The 22,150-nt window shown below is 42.5% G+C and overlaps 3 protein-coding genes and 1 non-coding gene across 6 annotated transcripts in view; 1 reads left to right on the forward strand and 3 right to left on the reverse strand.

Annotated features, from left to right (window-relative positions):
* vars2 (valyl-tRNA synthetase 2, mitochondrial) overlaps nt 1-5,379 on the reverse strand; it is a 25,682-nt gene extending 20,303 nt beyond the window's left edge. Inside the window, exons 1-4 of one of the 3 annotated variants that reach the window (XM_070556043.1) lie at nt 5,364-5,379; nt 4,259-4,463; nt 809-890; nt 621-721 (exon numbers count right to left, since the gene is read on the reverse strand). In XM_070556043.1, coding sequence (XP_070412144.1) covers nt 621-721; nt 809-890; nt 4,259-4,450 — 375 coding nt within the window. In that variant the 5' untranslated portion in view covers nt 4,451-4,463; nt 5,364-5,379. Of the gene's footprint in view, nt 1-620; nt 722-808; nt 891-4,258; nt 4,664-4,705; nt 4,758-5,363 lie in introns of those variants that run through there. The other 2 variants (XM_054745314.2, XM_054745308.2) reach the window with 2 other exon arrangements.
* On the forward strand, nt 5,006-8,673 carry ppp1r11 (protein phosphatase 1, regulatory (inhibitor) subunit 11). Its single transcript, XM_015955801.3, has 3 exons — nt 5,006-5,288; nt 5,913-6,021; nt 7,953-8,673. The coding sequence occupies exons 1-3, from the start codon at nt 5,211-5,213 to the stop codon at nt 8,135-8,137; spliced, it is 372 nt and encodes a 123-aa protein (XP_015811287.1). The 5' UTR covers nt 5,006-5,210; the 3' UTR covers nt 8,138-8,673.
* A 1,315-nt stretch (nt 8,674-9,988) lies between these two features.
* On the reverse strand, nt 9,989-11,304 carry c11h6orf47 (chromosome 11 C6orf47 homolog). Its single transcript, XM_070556044.1, has one exon. The coding sequence runs from the start codon at nt 11,075-11,077 to the stop codon at nt 10,211-10,213; it is 867 nt and encodes a 288-aa protein (XP_070412145.1). The 5' UTR covers nt 11,078-11,304; the 3' UTR covers nt 9,989-10,210.
* Nucleotides 11,305-12,511: 1,207 nt separating this feature from the next.
* LOC107383272 (uncharacterized) lies at nt 12,512-14,682 on the reverse strand. The gene is made up of 5 exons (XR_011521877.1): nt 14,300-14,682; nt 13,968-14,017; nt 13,480-13,520; nt 13,033-13,124; nt 12,512-12,767 (listed from the first exon to the last, which is right to left on the reverse strand). It is a non-coding gene; the product is annotated as an uncharacterized protein (transcript).
* Between the last annotated feature and the right edge of the window lie 7,468 nt (nt 14,683-22,150).

Raw genomic sequence — 22,150 nt, forward strand, 5'->3', positions numbered from 1 at the left:
TGTCAACAAAAAAATGCAGCAAAGCATCATTTTACCTGCAGTTATTCACCAGTGAAGCAAAACTTAACTTCTATGAACAAAAGCAAACAAAGAAGTTATTCAGTGAATCAGGAACGCAGGAACAAATGTTACTTATGTTTTAACAATTTTTTTTACTTCAGTTCATACTATTTAGAATTTAGTGTTTTCATCACATATAGCTTGTATTTTATTTAAAATATCTTCAGTTTTATTAATTTTAAGAGAATTTTAGTGTTGCATTGCTTAAAAAAACATAATATAACAACTACTTGAAAGGTTTGTATACCGATATTCATTTTCTGTTATTTTAAAACTGTTCCATGAGGTTTTTTTTAATATAACTTAATATAACTTTCATTGGATAAATTCCTTAGAATTTCTATTTATTATTATTTTTGTCAGATTCAAGTTATTTCTGTTACCATTGTGGGTTTTCCTTTCATTGACCAAGGGTACCAACAATTTCGTCCACGTCTGTTTATAAAATGTTACTAAATACGAGATTCTGTCAAACTAAAGTGATGCTTATTCTGTGAAGGTGACTAGCTAATAGAAAGAATAAGAACATTGCTGATATGTTTGTGTGATAAAATCCTTACATGTTGTTCAGGACTGAAGAATTTCTCTTTTTCCCACCACTGATACCAACTGGACTCCACATAGTCTGGACTGTAGGAGGATGGGAACGGCAGACTGGTATCTGCAGACAAGCAAATAGAAACACCAGGTCCACAGAGGAGCTGTACTGGGTGGGAGAGGTCCATCAGGACCAGAATAACCCACTCACCTTTCTTTGTCCCAGGAGGTGTGTGTGCATTATAAACAATCTTCGGTTTTTCACTCCAGTTTACTTTGTCATCTTCAGCGTTCTGAAAAAATAAATCATTTGAACTACGGCCACTGTTTCACTATGAGACGTAGCTTGTAGTCATAGTTTATAGATTATGACATTTGTAAAAAGATAGTTGCCCAGAAAGTACAGACCAATGGGACCATTTGCTTCTGCAGTAAAAAAAAATGAGGTTTGACATTAAAACAGACCAGTGATCAACATCTCAGTGCCTCCTTTTGTTGGATCACGCTGAAAATGGACACTTGAATCGACCCTATAGGCACCAATGGTATGAAAATATCATTAAAGAGCAAGTCACCCCCAAATAAACTTTTTTTTTGCTGATAAACTAAATAAACGAGTGTCCAATCGTGCTGCAGACACGTGTCGTCAATAATTTGGCACTTCAGTGCATCTTAGTTAAAATTTAAATATTCTGCCTAAAACTGGCAGTGTTGTGCCGTTGTCAGGTAAAAACTCTGCACTGTATTCTAATTTAAATCTGCCACCGCTATTGGCTAAGAAGTATGCTATGATGTAAACTGGTACATTATGATGTCACAATGCTGTCGTGAGCCTGTGTGTGTGTGTGTGTGCATTTGTTAGCGGCTCCGCCCTCTCGGTCTGCCAGGCAACAGCATGTGTTGCATTTTTCAAACATGAAGTGGGAGTGGAGTTAGACTCTGGTAGGGGTTGACTTGCTCTTTAAGTACATTTTGTACTTAAAATATTTTGATTGTGAATAATTCCTAAAATAAAATGATTTTTGAAAACCATAACGTTGTTTGGTCAGCCGCTGCCTCTTACTTGCCAGGCAAAGTTTCATTTTGATTGGGTTTGAGCTGTAGGAGGAGTTTAAAATGGTAGGTTTGCATATTACTACACTTTATTATTTATTATTCTAAAGGGTTCAAATGAAGGCAACTGGACTTCTCTGGTTTCTTGAAGACGTTTTGCTTTTTATCCGAGGAGCTTTGTCAGTTCTAACTGGAATACGAGAGAGTCGAGTTTATAAGCTGTAGCTGTCTGTTTTTGTTTAACGAGCTGAAACTACTCCGGGTACCCCGCATCTCCATCCCCTGATGAGTTACTAGCCTCTGTTGAGAGGGAGTCGTTGTGTTGATTAGAGGCAGGAAGGTGTGACCTCGACTGAAACTGCTTAGGAATGAGATTCAAAGCTGCGTTATAGGTGCTGGAAAGGAGAAATGTAAGCCCCTCCCCTTTTTAAAGTAGGTTTTTCACATTTGACATAGATAGCTTCTTTTACTCCTCTCTCAAACCATCTATCTTCTCTGTGTGTACGTTGTCATCTTCAAACGTGTGTCCCTTGTCCTTCAGGTGGAGGTGGACTGCAGAGTCTTGACCTGAAGAGGTGGCTCTCCTGTGTTGTGCCATGCGCTTGTGTAATTGTTGTTAAGTTCCCCCAGTGTAAAGATCTGGACAGTCCTCGCTACACTGGACTGCACAAACGACGCCACTGAGCTTCTGTTTTGGGTGTTTTGTCTTTTGGATGGACCAGGTTCTGTCTGAGGGTGCTGTTGGGTTTAAAGTTTAACGGGATGTTGTGTTTGGAGAAGATTCTTCTAAGTTTCTCTGAGACTCCTGCCACGTACGGGATGAGGTGCCTTTGCGCCTGTTGGCCTTTTCTTTGCTTATTGCTTCATTTGAACCCTTTGGATTACCATGACCTGGATGACTAAAAACCTTCACCGGCATAGTTATTATCATTTTTTTTTTCAAAACTCATCTGAATTAGCATGATTGAAAAAAACATGCAGGACAAAAAAAATAAATAAAAGCTTCTACACCAGCAGTAAATCAAAGAAAGCTTTGTTGGGTATAACACTGACCCCCAGTGGATAGTTATGTACATGGTCTGTGATTTTCTGGATAGAATCTTTTTGTTTCATGAGTTCAAAGGTCAAATGTCATTAAGTCTACTAGTCACACCTACGTTTTTAATTATATTCAGAATATGGCTTCCAGTTGTGGTTATAAACATCAGTAGCAGGTTTTGTGTTAATCCACTTATCCCTTGTGCAGAAACAAACTTTTGGACCCTTTGGTGCCCTCGTCACCAAAACTAAAAAGAATTCTACAAACATAAACAACATCTCATTCAAAAATATAAAAGAGATGGAGTCAAACAACTCAAGTGCTAGCTAGCACTAAGGTATTTTGTGTTGCACTGGTTGCCTAATTTTCAAAAAATTCCAATATTTCTACAACTTTTTGTTGTTTGCATTATTATACCAAGTTTTACAAGGACCTCTTATAATGTAGGAGGAGTAATCTCAACGAGGTTCTGCATTTTTGGCTGAAAATCAAGTTAGACAAGAGTGGGCGTGTCATTTTAAAAAGATGCTGAAAAATCCAAGTACTGTGTCATAACAGGTCCAGCCTAACGTTTGAGGTTTATTAGTCAAAAAGAATTGCCCAATGTTGCATCCCCACCTCATCTCACACCGGCTCAGTCGTCAAACACAATCATTAAATTTGTGAACCACATGAACATCATTGGACTCATCTCAAGGGAAGACGAGTCTGCAGCCCGAGATGAGATTCAGAAATGATAATCCTGATGCTCTGCAAACAACCGGTCACTTTAAACCTCAAAATAAATAACTCTAGACTAGATATAACACAACACAGACCCATCCCCCTCTTCAATAACAACAAAGAAGTAGAGCAAGTGCAGTCCTTTAAATTCCTGAGCATCCATGACCCCAAGGACCTCATCTGGTCAACAGACATAACCCAACTTGTGAAGAGAACACATCACTGACTCAGGAGGAATAACCTGCAGAGTAAGGCGCTGGTGGTCTTCCACCTGACAACCATGGAGAGCATGCTCCAACACATAATACAGAATAATCTGAAGAAAAGGTACATGTATATACACATAGTCAGTATTCAAGTATTGTTGGGTTCTCTGCTGCTGTAGATAAAGGGGCTCTGCAGAGGATCATCAAATCTGCAGAGCAGCTCACCAGCCGTCATCATCACTCCCTGGAAGATCTCACCACCTCACACTGCATCAGCAGGGCCCATGACATCATCCATGACCACTCCCACCCCGGCCAACATCCATTTGAACTGCTGCCATCCAGTAGGCACTATAAAGTCTCAAAAGCAAGAGCCTGCAGACTGAGAGGCAGCATCTTCCCCAAACAGCAAATGAACCAAAAAAATCTCTTGAACAGTCGTCAGTGCAATAAATCCACTATTACTATAATAACCTAACTGTTGCATTCATTAAAGTCATATTTCTATGTATATATTTGTATTTCTACCTTTTTTCTTATATCTCATCTTGCATTTTTTAAATTTCTTAAGCCTCACACACATACTTTTCTGACTACTGTAAGCTCGTCAGGTTTTATTAGCAGGTCTGACCGGACTTACTGTGTGCGGGCTGGACAGGACGAGCTTCTCCCGGTCCCGTTTGCGCCTCCGCTTCTCCTCCTGAAGCCGGGCAGAGGGCTTTGTTTCTGGGAGGTTCGGCTGAGAGGAGACGGTGGTCGAAAATACGGAGGAGTTGTTGGAACAGCGTCTGGCTGTTCTGGTCCCTGAAAGCCTCCGAGCTGCCCTCCACATCCTGAGTTAAACACTACAATATATATACATAAAATATAGAGCTAAAATATATTTTTTGTTGTTTTTAGATATGTCTAAAATGGTAAAGTGCACAGTCCATTCATATCTGTTACGCCTAACTAAATTAAATAACTTTAGGGGTATTCAGGTTCTTACGACTTAATGCTATATAAACACCTCTCCGTTATATATACTTTTGAGCTGGTGCCATTGTAAGTCTGTTTATAATCTCAAGCGTTTGTTCTGTTTACCGACCTCACGGACATTGGAAACAAACGCTTGTCCGTCACAAAATAGGTTCCCCGCAAACATTTCCGCTGTCAAGTTGAACTCAAACACACACAGAACTGAAATATAAAGTAAATGTCTTGTTCTGTTTTAAGATCAGATAATCCACCACAGCCTTGTACAATAGATATTGCAAAAAAAGTTTAAAACACATCTGCAGTTAAATTAATGAGTCTAGAAATGAGCTCTCTACCTCGGACTTGCCTTGTACTTTTAGGATTTTGAAAACCATTAACTTCCGTTTAGAGTCGCGTTAGCGTGATTCACAATTTGCGACCAGTTCCTATTTATTGCAACTAATAATTTTAAGGACAATATTTGTTTGCTTTTTCAACAAAGCTTGTGAATTAACGATTTAGGGTCGGTTACTGACGCTTCCACAGATTCGTGTTGACGCGTCACAGACCCCCGACTCCACTGGTTCTGCGTCTGATTTCAAGGTAAAGGTAGCATTAGCCTAGCAGCTCCAGGGATGGCGGAGGTCCCCGGGACGTCGAGTGAAACCATAACGGAGACTGTCCAGACTGGCACTCCGCCGCCACCCCAACAGGTATACGCTATCGAACTGGTCGGTAAACACTTTAATTGATTTTAGGGTTAAACCAGTCCGGTGTTCAGGACCTACCGAGGCCGCGTCGCTAACAACCAATGTTTCATCTGCTGTCGTAATTGGATGTGATGTGTTGATTTTTGATTTAACCTGAATAATCAGCCTGTCATGTCTTAGCTGTTTGTATGGGTTGTTGCAATATTGTGGGCGTTAACAGAACTCGTGACAAGGACCATTTGGGTTTCAGAGATGAATTGTTCTTCAAAACCGAGACTAGGCTCGGATCATTTATCACCGACGGTGAACAAATACAACATAAAACAACTTTAGACTCTGCTATCCGACGTTTTTCAGCGAGACTCCATCAGTAGGCTAGATCTTGTAGATTAAAATGCGATTGCGTTGTCTGGCGACCCTTTTTTCGGTAGCATCACCGGTTGCTGTTAGCTACAGGAAGCCGTGTTGTTGACGCTCAGTGGTAGGTAGGGTGGTGATAATGAATGTCTTATACATGGTCTGTCATGGTTCTGTTGGTGGAGTGTGCTTGTAGCATTTGTGATGCCATGTCATGGTTTCTTTTATAAACACTCAGTACTGCTCCTGTTGACATCTGATGTTTCTCAGGAAGGACGAAGCCTAACCATCAAGCTGAGGAAGAGGAAGACTGAGAAGAAGGTGGAGTGGTCCAGTGACACTGTTGATAATGAGCACCTGGGGAGACGGTCCTCAAAGTGTGAGTTCACATATCTTCTCAGAAAATAGAGGACCATCGTCGGGTGGTCAGGATCGCTGGGTCAAAGGTCAAGGTGCTTTCTCAGGTTGAGAACTTCCATTTTCGTTATTTCCATGCAGGGTGGGGGGTGGGGGTGGCTGGTGCCTGGTGCCTATCTCCAGCTGTCTCTGGGCAAGCAGATGGGGTCAACCAACCTGACAGTCATGGTTATGGATTGTGGGAGGGAGTTGGAGTGCCTGTAGAGAACACACGTGTGCACAGGGAGAACATGCAAACTCCTTGCAGAGAAACCCCAGGCTGGGATGTGAACCCAGGACCTTCTTGCTGCAAGGCAACAGCGCTAACCACTGCACCACTGTGCAGCCCCAGGTTCAGAACTTAAACAATGAAATCAGAAATGGCTGAGACATCTTAAGGTGTCTGGTTAATCGCCCACAGCACTTGAGTCTTGGTTTAGTTTGTTGGTGTTTCATCTTCTTCTTTGGATCTGGGTTGCAGCCCAAGCAGAAAAGCCCTGATTGTCCTCACACCAGCATCCTCCACCAGTGGGAACAACGCCATGGCTAGCCTGGAGATATAATCCCTCCAGCATGTCCTGTGTCGACTGAGGGGCCTCCTGCAGGCAGAACGCTCCCAAAACATCTCCCTTGGGAGATGTCCAAGCGGCAGCCTGACAAATATCTGAAGCAGGTTAGCTGGTTCTTCTCCGTGTGGAGAAGCAGCGGTTACTTAACCCTCTCTCACAGGCTGAGCCCGGCTATTCTGCAAAGAATAGAAGAGACTTTATTGATCCCACAGTGGGAAAATTCACTTGTTACAGCAGCACCAACACTTAAGAGAATAATTAGAAGAAAAAGTAATATTATTGTAACCTTTGAGCACAAAAAAAATCACTAATAAAAATGAAGCTTTGGGTTCCAGAACTATGCAGCATGCTGTAAGGGACACATACTGAGCATTGCATTGATGTTATTGTGTATCAGGATAATGCCAGCTGCAGTTAAACTGAGAAGGAAAGTCATTTGAACAGCTTGTATGGTCTTGGTCTTTCTGTCATAACCGACAGCTCACGACCGCAGTGAGTTCAGAGCTTTGCTTTCTGGCTTAGCTCCTTTTCACCACAACAGATCGCTCTGTTGCTCCCCGAGATATTTTTACAGTGACCTAGGCAGAAGCAGCTAACCTAGTGTGTTGTTCTGCTGGTACTAGCAGCTGCTTCTGTCTGAACTGGATCCGTTGTTCTGCCCAGTTTTTCTCCTTCAACTACCAAACTAATCCAAACCTAAACATGTCAGACATCTCTGAATGTGCTTGAAAGGTGTTGCCATCATCATAAAAATCTTTTTATTTATAGAAAAACACAAATATTGGCACAAAATCTCCACTCGGGAAGTCAGAACACCTAATAAAATGGTGCAGTTTGGGCGTGTCTGGTCTACATGCTGGAACATCTGGAGCTGGTACCAGAGGACATGAGAAGAGTGACGCTGTTGCCGGGTAGTTTATGGAGGACGGTCAAACCATGAGTAAAGGTCATCAGACATGGAGGATGGCAGGGTTAAGATGGGACAGCGCCACCTTACCCCTCCTGAGACACAACTCTGGTACTGTTGACGTCACCTGTCCAACCCCCGACCATCTGCAGATACACCTGGTGGTGGTGACAACCCCAGTGGAGATCCAGGACCTGGTACTGACCTGCTGGACCTCCAGTTACAGCCTTGCTCTGTTCCGATGATGTCATCATCCCTGTGCAGGTTCATGATATTTGAATGGGCCCAGTCTGGTTTGCAGGCCGCTCTTCATCTGAGTCATGAATTGGTTTTAGATTTACTTTGGTTTGATGTTGTAACTAGAGCTGGTTTTGTGGAACCTCTGAATCCAGATGTTCTGGTTCTGTTCTGATCCTGGACCTGTGTGTTGATTTCCAGGCTGCTGTATTTATGAGAAGCCCAAACAGTTTGGAGAGTCCTCGTCTGAGAGCGAAGGAGACGATGAAGACGAGGGCTGTGGGAGCGCCAACTGCATCCTGGGTCATGGCAGAAGAGGTCATGGACAGAGGCCCGACGGGGGGGCCACGGGCCCCCCAAACTCTGAGGGGGCACACTCACACTAAAAAGCCACACAGAACCGCTTCTTGAGTCTTGGGGGATCTGAGGGAGTCTGGAGGGCTTCAGTGACACTGACATGTTCCAAACTGCACTTATTATTATCATTTTTTTGTTTTTTCTTCTGGGAGCTTCAGATGAGTCTGAGGTCATAAAGGTCCAGTTTCTGCCCAGATGTTGGACTAAATGAAGATGTGGTAGACGTTTGGATCCAGTTCTCCTCCAGCTGCTCTGTAATCTAAAATAAAAGCTGATTTTAAACCAGAAAGTAGAAATCTACCATGTTTCTGCATGTTTAAGCTGTTGGCAGCAGGTCCCACTCAGCTCCAGAACCTCAGCAGCTTTGGTGACCGCTGGTCTATACTGCTGGTTTGTGATTCAGCTGCAAGTCTCCATACTGGTGACCGTTTAGGCTGGTGGTCATGATCTATTGACCTGCCAAATACTTCTCATTTTGGATTTTAAGTATTAAAATCAAACAGATGTTTCTGATCCACCACAGTTCAGTTCTGGTCACCATGCAGCCCAATCACAGCTCTCAGAAGTGTTGGAACTGGACCCACACAGATCTGTAGTTGAGTTGCAGATGTGAACGTTCAGGTGTGTCGACTACAGACCCAAACTAAAGAGCCTTTCATCAGAACCACCTCACCAAAAGTCCTTTTCATTCCACAGTTAGCAGAACAGAATTGCAGGAGTTCTTTGGACTCCAGAGACTGGATCAGAGTTAGAAGAACCCTGTTGGATGAGAGGTAGAAGGTCTCGAGGAAAACAAGTCCAGTGTGTTATGTAGACATTCTAAGGAGCTCTGTCCTGCAGGATGGAGGACGTCCACCTTTGTGCTGTAACATCCGGACATTGCTCCCGTGTTGCTCCGCTCTGTAAATAATGTTCGCTTAACGAAGCAGAAATGTGAAATAAAGTTTTGAACTGTGATGAAAACAAGTTTGGATACAAAGTTAATGTGGGAGGAAGTAACGACTAATATAAAGATGGTGTCTTATCAATCGGATCTTCAGATTGCTGCAGAGGTGGATTCCAGGTGACACCAGCTTTGGTTCTAACATGTCCTGGTCGTCTGGAGTGGAAGCAGACCTCCAGGCGTGATGGTTCTGTGTGAGCACCTACGGTTAGGCTTCTTATCCAGATGTTTCACCAACAAAAACAAACGTTTCATACAACAGCAGAACATTCTTTATTAAAACAGAATAAAGTGAAGACGGTGTCACATTTTCACCCCAGATGAAACAGCTGCTGTCACCTTGTACTTTTCAAAAATAACGAGTGTGAGAATGCACACGTGTGCAGCGGGAGTGTTTCCACGTTCAACAGCAGCAGCTTATTAACAAACACGTCTTTAGGCATCACTCATTAAAGTGTTGTCCCGGTTTGTTGGGTCTGAAATATAAAGTAGAAGCCAAGAAGTAAAATGTATTTACACATGTAGACGAGAGGAGTGTCCGAATGTAGAAGCAGCAAAGAAATAAGACTTTACATGTTTAAAGGATTTCTACTCAGAAAAACCTGGATTACGGAACCGTACCTCAGCTGTCAGCGGAGGAAAACACCAGATCAGAATCTAACGGTCAACTCAGAACAAGAGACCGAACACAACTGGGGGTAAAAAAAGAACCCTGAACTTAAAACTATCATTTCCTCACACACAACTGAAACCTTTAGAGGTTCAAGCTGCAGCAGTGGAAGGTTCTGGTCAGCTTGGATCGGTCCGGCGTAGCAGCTTTGAACCTGAGCAGGCTGTTGCTGTGAAAAAAGGAGACATCTGGTTTCCGTTTTAGGTCCGAGTTTGGATTTCAGTCCTCTGAAGCTTCTCTCAGGAACCAAAAACACTCCGTGAAGACGAATGTGCATTCAGGTGTTCTGTACCAGATCGTTGTGTGACTATTGTTTTAAAGCTATGAAGCTTTTATTTTTAAAGGTATTTAGATGTAACTGGAGTGGTCAATTAAAGAAAACCTACAAATAACCAGTCTGAGACAAAAATACTTTTATAAAGTGGCACAAAGTGTTTAAACATGTCAGGTTTACCACAACCTGACCTCGCCCCAGGAATCCCGCTGAAGCTAAAGCTCAGCTTCATGGTCTATGTCTCTCTCTTCACCCGCCTCCTTCACATCCATCTCCTGCTCTTCTTTGTCCTCCTCCACACCGAGGATCACGCTCTGTCGGACGCTGATGGAGATCACCACTGCCTGGATGATGCCGTAGATCAGAGCAAACTGAGGGAGATACTCCTGGATCAACCAGAGTAATCCTGCCATTCCAACCGTGGACACGAAGAACATGGCCATCCCATGAAACCACAACCTCAGAGCTCCCTGAACACCCAACACCTCCAGGATAAGCCTGGCAGGAGGGGACACGGTCCACAAAAAGGCCACAACGAACAGGTCAAACAGGTGACGGATGAAGTTGAAGCAAATCTCATAATGTTCCGGAACGATTTCCACCTTCCAGCTTTGTGCAAAAAACCGAAATGGAGAGGTCATCTGATGGAATGGGGGTGTAGGAGACGGAGGAGGTGTTCCATAATCAGAGAAGTCCTCATCATCATGCTGCCACGGATTACCTACTCTCCTCCGTTTCAGTCCACCTACATCTGTTTTTCTTGGCCAGATGGAAGTTGGGAGATATCTATTCCACCATCGAGATACCTGCGCGTTAGACTTTGGTTCTGGTCTACCTGCTCTAAGATCCTCAATCTCGACGGGCTGCAGCTTCTCCTGGGCCTCCCAGAACCGCTCTGCAGTGACATTTTGGTCTCTCGGTCTTCTCCATCCTCCCCAAATCCAAGAGGTCCAGCCTCTGACGCCCCACACACCTTTGTCAGGTTGCTTTTCAGTCTCATTGATCAGAGTTGTCTTCTCTGGAGGATCATGGCTAGTCCAGGACCGGACCCAACCCCAGGCTCTGCCCACAACCGCGGTCATGTTCTGGTTAGAGGGAATTAGATAAACAACAACTAGTCTGTTTACCTCCGGATCTCTGATGCTAAAAATTCTCCAGAGTCAGACCCGGTTCTGACAGTTCCTAGGTCTGGGACACACCCGCAGGATCCCAGAACCAGTTTAGCAGACAGAGAAGGCTCGCGCTGGCGTGAACCCCACGTAGACCAGAACAGCGGGCTACGGGATCTAACCTGGAGGGGGGATCCAGTTATGGGAAGTTGGCCTCAGATCAGAAACCATTAGGCTGAGAGAGACGGCAAATGCCCCAGTCTACTTCTCACTCCTGAAAACACAAAACACGTACTTAATTTTTAGCTCCACTTAAGTCCTCCTGGTTAGCCAACAGTTCACAACTTAAATCACATTATGTAACAAACACAATCTAACCACATAATGTCACAGATAAAACATTTGAAAACGTTAGTGTCTTATTTTAGCAAATAAAACATGAAGCTCACCTTTAGTGACGCTATCCAGGGACCGGCCATTAGCTACGTTGTTAGCTCGTTTAGCTTCCAGGAACTTCCGGTTATGGAGTGTAAAGGGCGCGTCTAGTCGGGCTAGTTAGTACTACTGAGGTCTTTCTGATCCACTCCGGTTCAAAACCAAACCGGGAGGAGGTACAGGTACTAACTAGCCTTCTGTTAGCAAAGGAACGTCTACATGGCACTTGTGTCAAGCCAGCCACCCGTTTATTGTCAGTTCCCCGTCTATTCAAAGTATAACGGGAAGGGACGTGGAAACCGGATTTCAAAATAAAAGTAAACTTCGAGTGAATTAACATTTTTAAGAACATAACATATCATTTAGGTTTGTTCACTGAATTAACATATTTTTAAGAACATATAATTTAGGTTTGTTCACCATTAACGGCCTGTCAATATCAAGGCCATCTTAATTTGGATTTCAAAGTAAAAGCCCTGTGAAATATCATTTTTGAACTCCATGACTTCAGAATGCTCTTAAAAGCAAGTCATATTTCCAAAGAGTAGTTGCATTTTGTATCAACACTATCCAACCACAGCAATTTGAAATTGCCCACATTTGACCGACTCTTAACGATTTCAAAATGCTCTTAAATGGCAAATTGCGGTTTCCACAGGGTAATTCCACTTTAGATCAACAGTATATAACCCCACAGTGATACCATATCAATATCAAGTTATTGTGATGTTGCCATGGCAGAAATGACACCACCCACTTGAGGCCAGTCTCCAGCCAACAATCGTGCACATTTTGTTTTTATAGCATAAAATCAGTTTCAGCCGCACAATGTTTTGCCTGATGGCTTTTGACCTTTCAGTTTAACATGACACAGCAACTACAAGGTTTCAACCTAAAACATCAGGAGCTAACTTAACTATAGACAATGCGATGGCACAACAAATGACTAACACATTCATGTGACACGTTAAGTTCAGTCAACAGCGGAGCAGTTTATTAATTCTAAACAAATGAAATATGGTTTACAGAGCCTTTATTTTTTTTATAGACATCCACACTTAAGGTTCAACATTCAGAGTAAAAGCTTTGCATTAATAAAAATCACAAAAGCGTTATTTAAAAAGAATATTTTGTATTGATGCAAGGTCCCGTGTAAGATGTGTTGGTCCTTGATGGCAACGATGCAATGTCGTACTTGGGAGGTCAGAAACTGGTTGGAACTCAGAACCTGAAAAACAAAACCTCTGGGTTAACATTGCAGCACCAACAGACCGAGAATCAGAAGCCTCGGCTCCTTGTCTGGTGGTGTCAGTGCGCTGCGAGTACACTTCAGTTAACATCAGTAGAACCGAAAACTGCATTTTCATCATCAACCGACCAGACAACTAGAAGCAAAAAACCCTGACCTGCTTATAGGGAAAGATCTCAAATTCTAGTCCTCAGGTCAACTTTTGAACGATTCATTAAGATTCTGTGGTTGGGGGTTTCCTGACCTTTTGAAAGAGAAGGTCTACAATGAAGTTCAGCATTCACAGTAACTGGTACACAAGGGTTCAACAGACCTCCTGCCACCACTGCGGATCACCTGCAAGGAGAACCTCATCACTGGAATGTTTTTAACAGCAACATCTGGAACTGCACTGTCCACATGTGGTGGTCCGTTTACTGCAGCCAATCAGTTACTGCTGGGGCTGACATTTCAGTCAACTGACTTGTTCCTTCCAGGGACACAGGACATGTCTTACTTGACTTTCAGATGCGAACTTTACCAAGTTCCCTGAAGCAAGCCCAGCAGTAACCAAGATCTCCAGCAAAACGACTTCCACTGTGGTGTGTGGTCAGTTCGGAGTGAAACAACTTCATGTGTTCTCAGAGACTCTAGTCTAAGAATCATCATCCCACAGAAACATAAATGTAAACATAGTACAGCAGAAGCTTACCTGAAGAAGCTTGATCTAGCTGGTGGGACGCTGTAGATAATCTGAAAATCAAAGATCAGAATGAGGTCCAGGCCTGGCTGCTCTGACTGAAGCTGATCATTATCATTGCTTGTTCAGTGCAATATTAGACAGCTTCATGGGTTCTCAGAGATTCCAATCTATGAATCATCACAGCAGCAAGCCATTAAGAGGTCAGGTTGGGTCACAGCAGTTAAATTATTTTTGTTGCTCAAAACCATTACATTAGTTAAGATTCATTCAGCAACAGTCATTAAAAGGAAACTTAACCCGCTCATCTCAGGCAACATAAAGATGTAATCCTGTCAACTCTGCCTATCCATTTTGTACAGACTACTTTCGACTAGCCCTGGCTTATTGTCTGCTGCTGGAAACAGATGATCAGAGACATTTATAGAAAATCTATATATTTTTTTTAAATGACTGCTGCTGATGTGCTTAACCAGTCTGTGTAATACATCCCAACTCACTGTTCACGTCTGCAGGCAAGTGGTCTTCATTCTGCATCTCCAGTATAAACCTGAAAACACCAAAGAACATTCAGTCTTTAAAAACATGACATAGATTTTCAAATTAAAATAAAATTGACCTAGATGAGGACTAAAGTAAAACTTGACCCCTAACCTCTTCTTGGTTGTAATTTGTAAGGGGGGGGGGGGGGGGGGGGGCTCAGAAAACATCAAAATTAAGATCACGTTAACATTGAACGCACTCAGTACCGTCAGCCCTGCTGTTAAGTCTGGTGGCCAATAAAATAACTAAATTACAGATGTTTGTTTTTATAAACATTGGTCATATTTACCTTCATCCAACATTTGCTGTGGTAAATGGAATAAACCATAAACTAATGCAGTTTATCCGTTGGTCCTTTGGCAGCTTGTAGAGCAGCGGAGTCGGTAAAAGGCTCCCCGGTAAAGGACCAAGAGAACCAACAACCTCCAGCTGAGTCAAGGCCGTCTTACTGCCGTGCCACGTGCTGACGAGGGCCGCTGCACGCGCTGCATTCCGTTTCCTTTACCATAGGCCTATAAAAGCCTGAGAGACTGCATACATATAAGCTTAAAATAACTTTCAAATGTCCTGAATCCTGTCGGGTTTGGATTTCTCATGAATCTGGACATTTCCCAGCACCCTCTCATCTAGTCGGAATGAAGTTGAGGCGCTCAGAGATCGAGCAGCAACCGAATCGTTGGTTTTATATGGGGTCCTGCTTTAGCGCGCCTTAGGTAGCTTAAGCATTGCCTGTGTTCCTTTAAAAGGATGTTTAAACTGCTTTGAAATGTCACCCGATGAATATTATGATATAATCTGAGTAGACAAAATGGATAAAAGCTGTACTTTTAACAGACTATATCGTGGAATACAAAGGAAATATTCCATTGTTAGGTGAATTCTCCTTTTAAACCAAAATAAATTTATTTCAATTTTGCATTGTAAGTGTTTTCATTGTATAATTAGGTCATGAAATAGATCAATCAAAATTGTAATAGTCAGAAACCGATGCTTATTTTGTCCATAGATGGTATCAACATGACACAGACGTGAGATAAAACAAACTAGAAACAAAAATAAATAAATAAATATATATATGTGTGTGTATATATATGAACATTATAAAATATAATGAAATAAGACAATTAAATAAAGCTAAAATAAATTACAAATAAAATAAAATGAAGGACGATGTTGAAGGATTAATCAATAGTGTTGCAGGTCACACCCACTGGCTTGACTGACGGACTGAGACATTCTGCAGTAAAGTCTCATTATGAAATAAATCAGCCATGGGAAAAAACACTACTGTGAAATAAAAGCTGTCTTTGTTAAAAAGACGTTATGTAATAAAAACCGAATGAATTAAATAAAAGTAGCTCAATATTAATTTGGATTATTATAAAAAAGGACTTTTGAAAAAAAAACATTATATTAACAATGACATTTTAAAAGAAGAATGAACAATTTTTCATAATACTGAGCTTAGATTTTACATAACATTCTGTTATTTCATCATTTAATTGTCACATTACAAGATTGTCTAGTATTTCCTCATGTAGATATTTATTTCATAATGTCTTATTTATTTATTGAATTTTGAATACTTTTGAGTTCCATATAGTTGGAGTTACATAAGTAGCTATGAGTCACAACTGCAATTGCAACACGTGAATTATTCATTTGTTATGTTTTCGTATGAGTTAATAATTTCTTCTTTGCAGATATTTTAAAGCAAATGATTGTCAGACAGTTTCTTAGTTCCTTGTCCAGTGTGCTCAGAAGTTTCACTCCTCCTTTTGTTGATAAGCTCAATTGGTCCACAGAATGTTTGTTGAAAATCTGATTGTAATCTTTGTGATTTCTCAGTTGAATTAGTTATGAAACATTTTTAAATATTGTAACATAGACTGCTTCATCAGTGTGCACCGGTGTCATGACACTCATGACACCAGGAGGAAACGATAAGGAAAAATCTGACTTATTTTTATCGGACCTACGACTCCAGGTCTCTTCACAAAATATCTCTTACAGGAGACAAGACTTTTATCTCACTCCCTTTTATTAAAAATGTATTATTCTGGCTCCTAAAATGATTTCTTTACTTCATAGGTTAAGAACAATTACATTTAGGAATTAATGTTTTATTTAAAGTGTTTTAAAATTATAGACTGCTTCACAGTAATGAATGAATCACCATAACTCTGGAAATAATGCTTTATTTCAGATATTAAATACCACAAATGAGTCTACTTGTTGAATGTAATAATGATTTATTATCAGTATATTCACATATTAATATTACAATATTAATAAATGACTGTTTAACATGTTTACTTCATATTAAATGAAAAAAGCCTGTTCTAAGTGTTTGAGGAAGGAGTGGTGTCTAAGGACTTAAACGCCCATTTTACACTTAGTAGATTCTGATTTGTCTAAATCTATAAACAACAATTAATAAAAGGAGTAACACTTCCTCTAAAAACTTAGTTCCAGCCAGCTGCCCAGTTTGGGCCAAACTGGGTCAGTAAGCATGTGAACTATCCTTTCCAAGGTCAGACTTTCTTTGCAAAACAACAAAACTCCAGAGAAACAACTCATCGGACATGAAACGTCTCGCCAGAAGACCCTTAAGTTATCTCTGACCAGCTGATGCAGATTCAGAGGAATACGACCTTTGACATCTAGAAGTCAAACTACTTGCATGCTTAGGGCTGTAACAATATTGGCAGTATCGCGAAATCGCCGTAGTATAATGGCCACAATATCTTCGTGGTCTTGTCACAATATTGTACAGTACGTCTTGAGGTAAAAATAGCCCTTTTCAATCTGCTCCACAGGAGCATAGCAAAGTAAACCACACAGACCATGATCCTTTGCTTCAGTGTCATCGGCCAGTTCGCCAATGGGAGTGCATGCAACCCACACAGCCTGGTATTTTTATTTATTGAATGGGCTGTTTAATAATGCCTTTATTTTGGCAGTTTATTCTGTACCTGTATTGCCATTTCTTTTATAAATATATATTGAGTTGGTACTTGAATTTTGCACATTATTGCTTTTCAGGCTATTCAAAATGTCATAATGATAATAAAGATAATGAAAAATGAACCAATGACCGTCTAAGTATTTTATGTTGTGAGTCTTATTATTGTGAACCTCCCTTCAATATCGCAATAAATATCGTATCGTGAGACCTGGATATTGTTACACCCCCTAGTGCTGAGGAGACTTTGTGGCCAGCAGGATTGATGAGAAACCTCATCACACGGGTACCATACATCACACCTGGTGTTCGATGGTTTTAGTAATTTGATCATTTGTTAAATCATAAACATTCAGCCAGACATAAAGAGCAAGTAACGTCTAAATTAACTTTTTTTTTTTGCTGATAAACTGTATAAATGAGTGTCTAATAGTGTTTTAAATGTGTGTATTCATTATTTTAGCATTTTGGTGCAGTTTCTTTAAAAATTAAAAATTCTGCCTAAATACCACAGTATAGCGCCACCTTCAGCTTAAAAAATAGGCCCAAACGTATCATGAGGGTCTGCTGGGAACGTCTGGCATAGTCTCCTGTCAGAAGGAGCTTCAATTCCCACCTCCGACAGAACTTCCAAAATGTTCCAGGGGAGGCGGGGGACATTGAGTCTGAATGGACCCTGTTCCGTGCCTCCATTGTTGAGGTGGCCGACTGGAGCTGTGGTCGCAAGATCGTTGGTGCCTGTCGTGGTGGCAACCCCCAAAAACGCTGGTGGACACTGGCGGTTAGGGATGCTGTAAAGCTGAAGAACGAGTCCTATCAGGTCTTTTTGGCCTGTGGGACTCCAGAGGCAGCTGACGGGTACCAGCAGTCCAAGCGGATCACGGCTCGGGTGGTCGCCAAGACAAAAACCCGGGCATGGGAGGAGTTCAGTGAGACCATGGAGCAAGACTTCCGTACGGCTTCGAGGAGATTCTGGTCCAACATCCGATGCCGGGGGGTCTGGGGTGGTGGTGGTGGGGGGGGGGGCAGTGCACTACCAACACCATCTATAGTGGGGGCGGTGTGCTGCTGACCTCTACTCAGGAAATTGTGGATCGGTGGGCAGAATACTTCGAAGCCCTCCTCAATCCCATTGACACATCTTCCAGTGAGGAAGCAGAGTCTGGGGACTTTGGATTGGCCTCTCAAATCTCTGGTGCTGAGGTCACTGAGGTGGTTAAAAAGCTCCTCCGTAGCAAGGCTCCAGGGGTGGATGAGTTCCGCCCGGAGTTCCTTAAGGCTCAGGATGTTGTGGGGCTGTGTTGGCGGACGCGGCTCTGCAATATCACGTGGACATCAGGGGCAGTCCCACTGGACTGGCAGACTGGGGTGGTGGCAGGGGCGTAGCACCAAATTCTGGGCCCTAGGTACAAGTCTTCTAGGTGGGCCCCCATGCTCAATTACTTAATATCTCTCTTAAACATTTTTTGTCATGCCATAAGACAAGATAATAAATATGATCTTAGTTTAACCTCTATATTGAGCAAATACAAATGCCAGCATAATAAAAGTGAAATGCCCAGACTTCACATATAATTATTTTTATTTGCCAACAATGTGTTCAAACAAAAATCCTGGAATTTATTTTCCAGTAAATGCCCACTGACGGGTCTTCATGTTAGCAAAATCACTTATGAGATCTTTAAAGTCCAATCCTTTGGCTAATTGGCTTTCAATAGAAAGAAGAGCTTGGCTGTTCAGTCTATCCTGGGACATTGTTGATCTCAAATAATTTTTCACCAGTTTCAGTTTGCTAAAAGCCCGTTCACCCCCAGCAACAGTCACAGGTAGTGTGCAAAATATCCTCAGTCCAATACAAACTTCTCCAAAAATGCTCTGTAATTGCATCCTGTATGGCATTAAGCAGCTCAAGAGGAGACCAAATGTGTGGAAATGTGGCACCATATATTGTTCTCAGGTGTAGCATCTCATTCTCAAATTCAGCTGTGAGATCCTTGTAATATTTTCTCATCAGTGCCTGGCATGATATCTTCATCTGCTCTTCAGTCATGTCTGTCATGGTTCATGATGTTAAGCTTTGCTGATATGCATTGATATATTAAATACATATGACATGAAATAAACCAGGTTCTCTCTGTGAATGTAATGTACTCTAAATGTTATAATCCCTGCATTATCAGCCAAATTATAAGATTGTCCGTTTTCAAGATCAAATATAAAGAAATTTAAAATAGGCTTAAAATATCTAACCAAGACAATAACAATCCTCTAACACCAGTGTCATCATGCTATACGAAAAACAGTGGCAGCTTCTCATTCCTGAGATTACCACAAATCCATCGATACCAAGTTTGTCCTGGTCCATGACTGGGAAGGAGCTGAAATATCCACACAGAGTGAACCTGTTTTTACTGCGAGGTCCGCGAATTAATTGGCGGCGGCCGCCCACGATAATAATTCTGATTAATATATATATATAAATTAGTGTTTTCACTGACAACACTAATTAATTTATATTTGATCTTGATGGTGAAACTAAAGGCGTTTAACACTGAACACCTAACATGAATGCAGCTTCTGAGAGCTAGCTAATATCAGCTAAAACTGTGTTCTGCTGCTGCTGCTCACCTTCCTTCTTGAAAACCCTAGTCAATACTTGCTTCTGTTCAGTTAACTTTTTCTCCTTCTTTTCTTTTCTTTTCTTTTCCTTTCTTTTCTTTTCTTTTCTTTTCTGGAAGCCAGATTTCCCTTTGTTGGGAAAAGACATGCCTGACTCTCCTGCCTCCAGCTCTGGCTGTCGGCATCTGCGATGTCTCATAGCTGTACATGCGGCCGTGCAGCCCCTGGCCGCTGGTGTGGACTAAACCACTTTGCACATTTTTAAGGGGTGATAGATGCCTCGGAGATTATTCAGTTATTATTTTTAAGGCGAAATTCTGTTTCTGAACCCCTTTATCCAGGTAACGGGAAGTTTATTAAGACATTAAGTTGGGGGAAAAAAACAATAACAATAAAACATTTTTATTTAAAGCTGTCTCAGGGCCCCTCCCTGCAGTGGGCCCTGGGTAAACAGTACCCTTTCCCCCCCCAGTCCGACGCCCCTGGGTGGTGGTCCCCTTATTTAAAAAGGGGGACCGCAGGGTGTGTTCCAACTACAAGGGGATCACACTCCTGAGCCTTCCTTGTAAGGTCTATTCAGGGGTTCTGGAGAGGAGGGTCCGTCGGATTGTTGAACCTCAGATTCAGGAGGAGCCATGTGGTTTTTGTCCTGGCCGTGGAAAACTGGACCAGCTCTATACCCTTAGGGGGATCCTGGAGGGTGCGTGGGAGTTCGCCCAACCAGTCTACATGTGTTTTGTGGATTTGAAGAAGGCGTTCAACCGCGTCCCTCGGGGGGCCCTCTGGGGGGTATTTCGGGAGAATGAGGTACCAGACCCTCTGATACGGGCTGTTAGGTCCCTGTATGACCGGTGTCAGAGCTTGGTCCGCATTGCCGGCAGTATGTCAGACTCGTTCCCAGTGAGAGTTGGACTCCACCAAGGCTGCCCTTTGTCACTGATTCTGTTCATAACCTTTATGGACAGGATTTCTAGACGCAGCCAAGGTGTGGAGGGCATCTGTTTTGGTGGCCTAAGGATCAGGTCTCTGCTTTTTGCAGATGATGTGGTCCTGTTGGCTTCATCAGAACACGATCTTCAGCTTTCATTGGAGCGGTTCACAGCCGAGTGTGAAGCAGCTGGGATGAGAATCAGCTCCTCTAAATCTGAGACCATGGTCTTGATTCGGAAAAGGGTAGAATGCCTTCTCCGGGTCAGGGATGAGGTCCTGCCCTATAGTGGAAGAGTTTAAGTATCTCAGGGTCTTGTTCAGGAGTGAGGGAAAACTGAAGCATGAGATCAATAGGTGGATTGGTGCTGCATCTGCAGTGATGCAGGCGTTGTACCGGTCTGTCGTGGTGAAGAGAGAGCTGAGTCAGAAGGCGAAGTGACCGAAAGAACGAGATCGCGGATACAAGCGGCCGAAATGTGTTTTCTCTGAAGAGTGGCTGGGCTCTCCCTTAGAGATAAGGTGAGAAGCTCTGTCATTTGGGAGGGGCTCGGAGTAGACCCGCTGCTCCTCCACATCGAGAGGAGCCAGTTGAGATGGCTCGGGCATCTGGTCAGGATGCCTCCAGGATGCCTCCCTGGTGAGGTTTTCCGGGCACGTCCAACCGGGAGGAGACCTAAAGGTAGACCCAGGACATGGTGGAGGGACTATGTCTCTCACCTGGCCAGGGAATGCCTTAGGATTCCCCCGGAGGAGCTGGCCCAAGTGGCTCACTCTGGTGCCACAATGACAGGTCGACCACACACACCACCTTGGTAGATCTGCCACCCTTTTGTTCTCTCCAGCCTCATTACCCGTAACAAGGACCAGCCGGCGTTCGATCACCACTCCCTAAGAATCTGGCAACTCCCGTCTTCTGTCTTTCACAATATCTTGGCTTTTATTTACATTTCCTTTGGAAATTCAAACACATTTTCTCTGAAAAGTGTTGATTTTTAGACTACAGGACTACAACTGCTAAGATTACAACCATATATTTGTTCGGACCAATCAAAATCTTCATTGTCAATGTGCTAACATAACTTTTATGAACGTTGTGCCATAACTTCCATAAGTCTTTTGTTCATCCAATCATCTACTGTGACGTATTTGGCAGACTACAGGACCCTGAGTAGATCTGGCTGCCCAAGGATATCTGGTACCGACACTGGCTTGACCATAAGGAGTGTGGTGGCCTATGTCGTGATTTTGGGGTGATCACCTCAACATCACCAAAACATCAGGATTGTGGGTTTCTCATCCCAACATCATCCAAATATTGTGACGCATGTGTTCAGTATGTGTGTGTGTGTTCATTTTGTGTGTTTTTACAAAAGGTTTGTTTGTCATGACTTTGGGTTGTTCACCCCAACGTCGCCTCACCCCCCCAGAACCGCCCCTGCTGTCCTGTATGTTTTTTTAAATTGACCTTTCAAACTGGGACACAACGAAACACATTCTTCCTCTCCTTTCTTTGTTTATTTTTTTATCTACTGCTCCGCGATGAGATAACGTAAGAAGATCCGAAAAACTCTTAAAGAGTGCTCTTTTTTTTTAACAAACTTTATTTGTTTTTGTCACAAATACATA

Source organism: Nothobranchius furzeri, chromosome 11 (assembly GCF_043380555.1).
Source record: "Nothobranchius furzeri strain GRZ-AD chromosome 11, NfurGRZ-RIMD1, whole genome shotgun sequence".
In the NCBI taxonomy this organism is placed as follows: domain Eukaryota; kingdom Metazoa; phylum Chordata; class Actinopteri; order Cyprinodontiformes; family Nothobranchiidae; genus Nothobranchius; species Nothobranchius furzeri.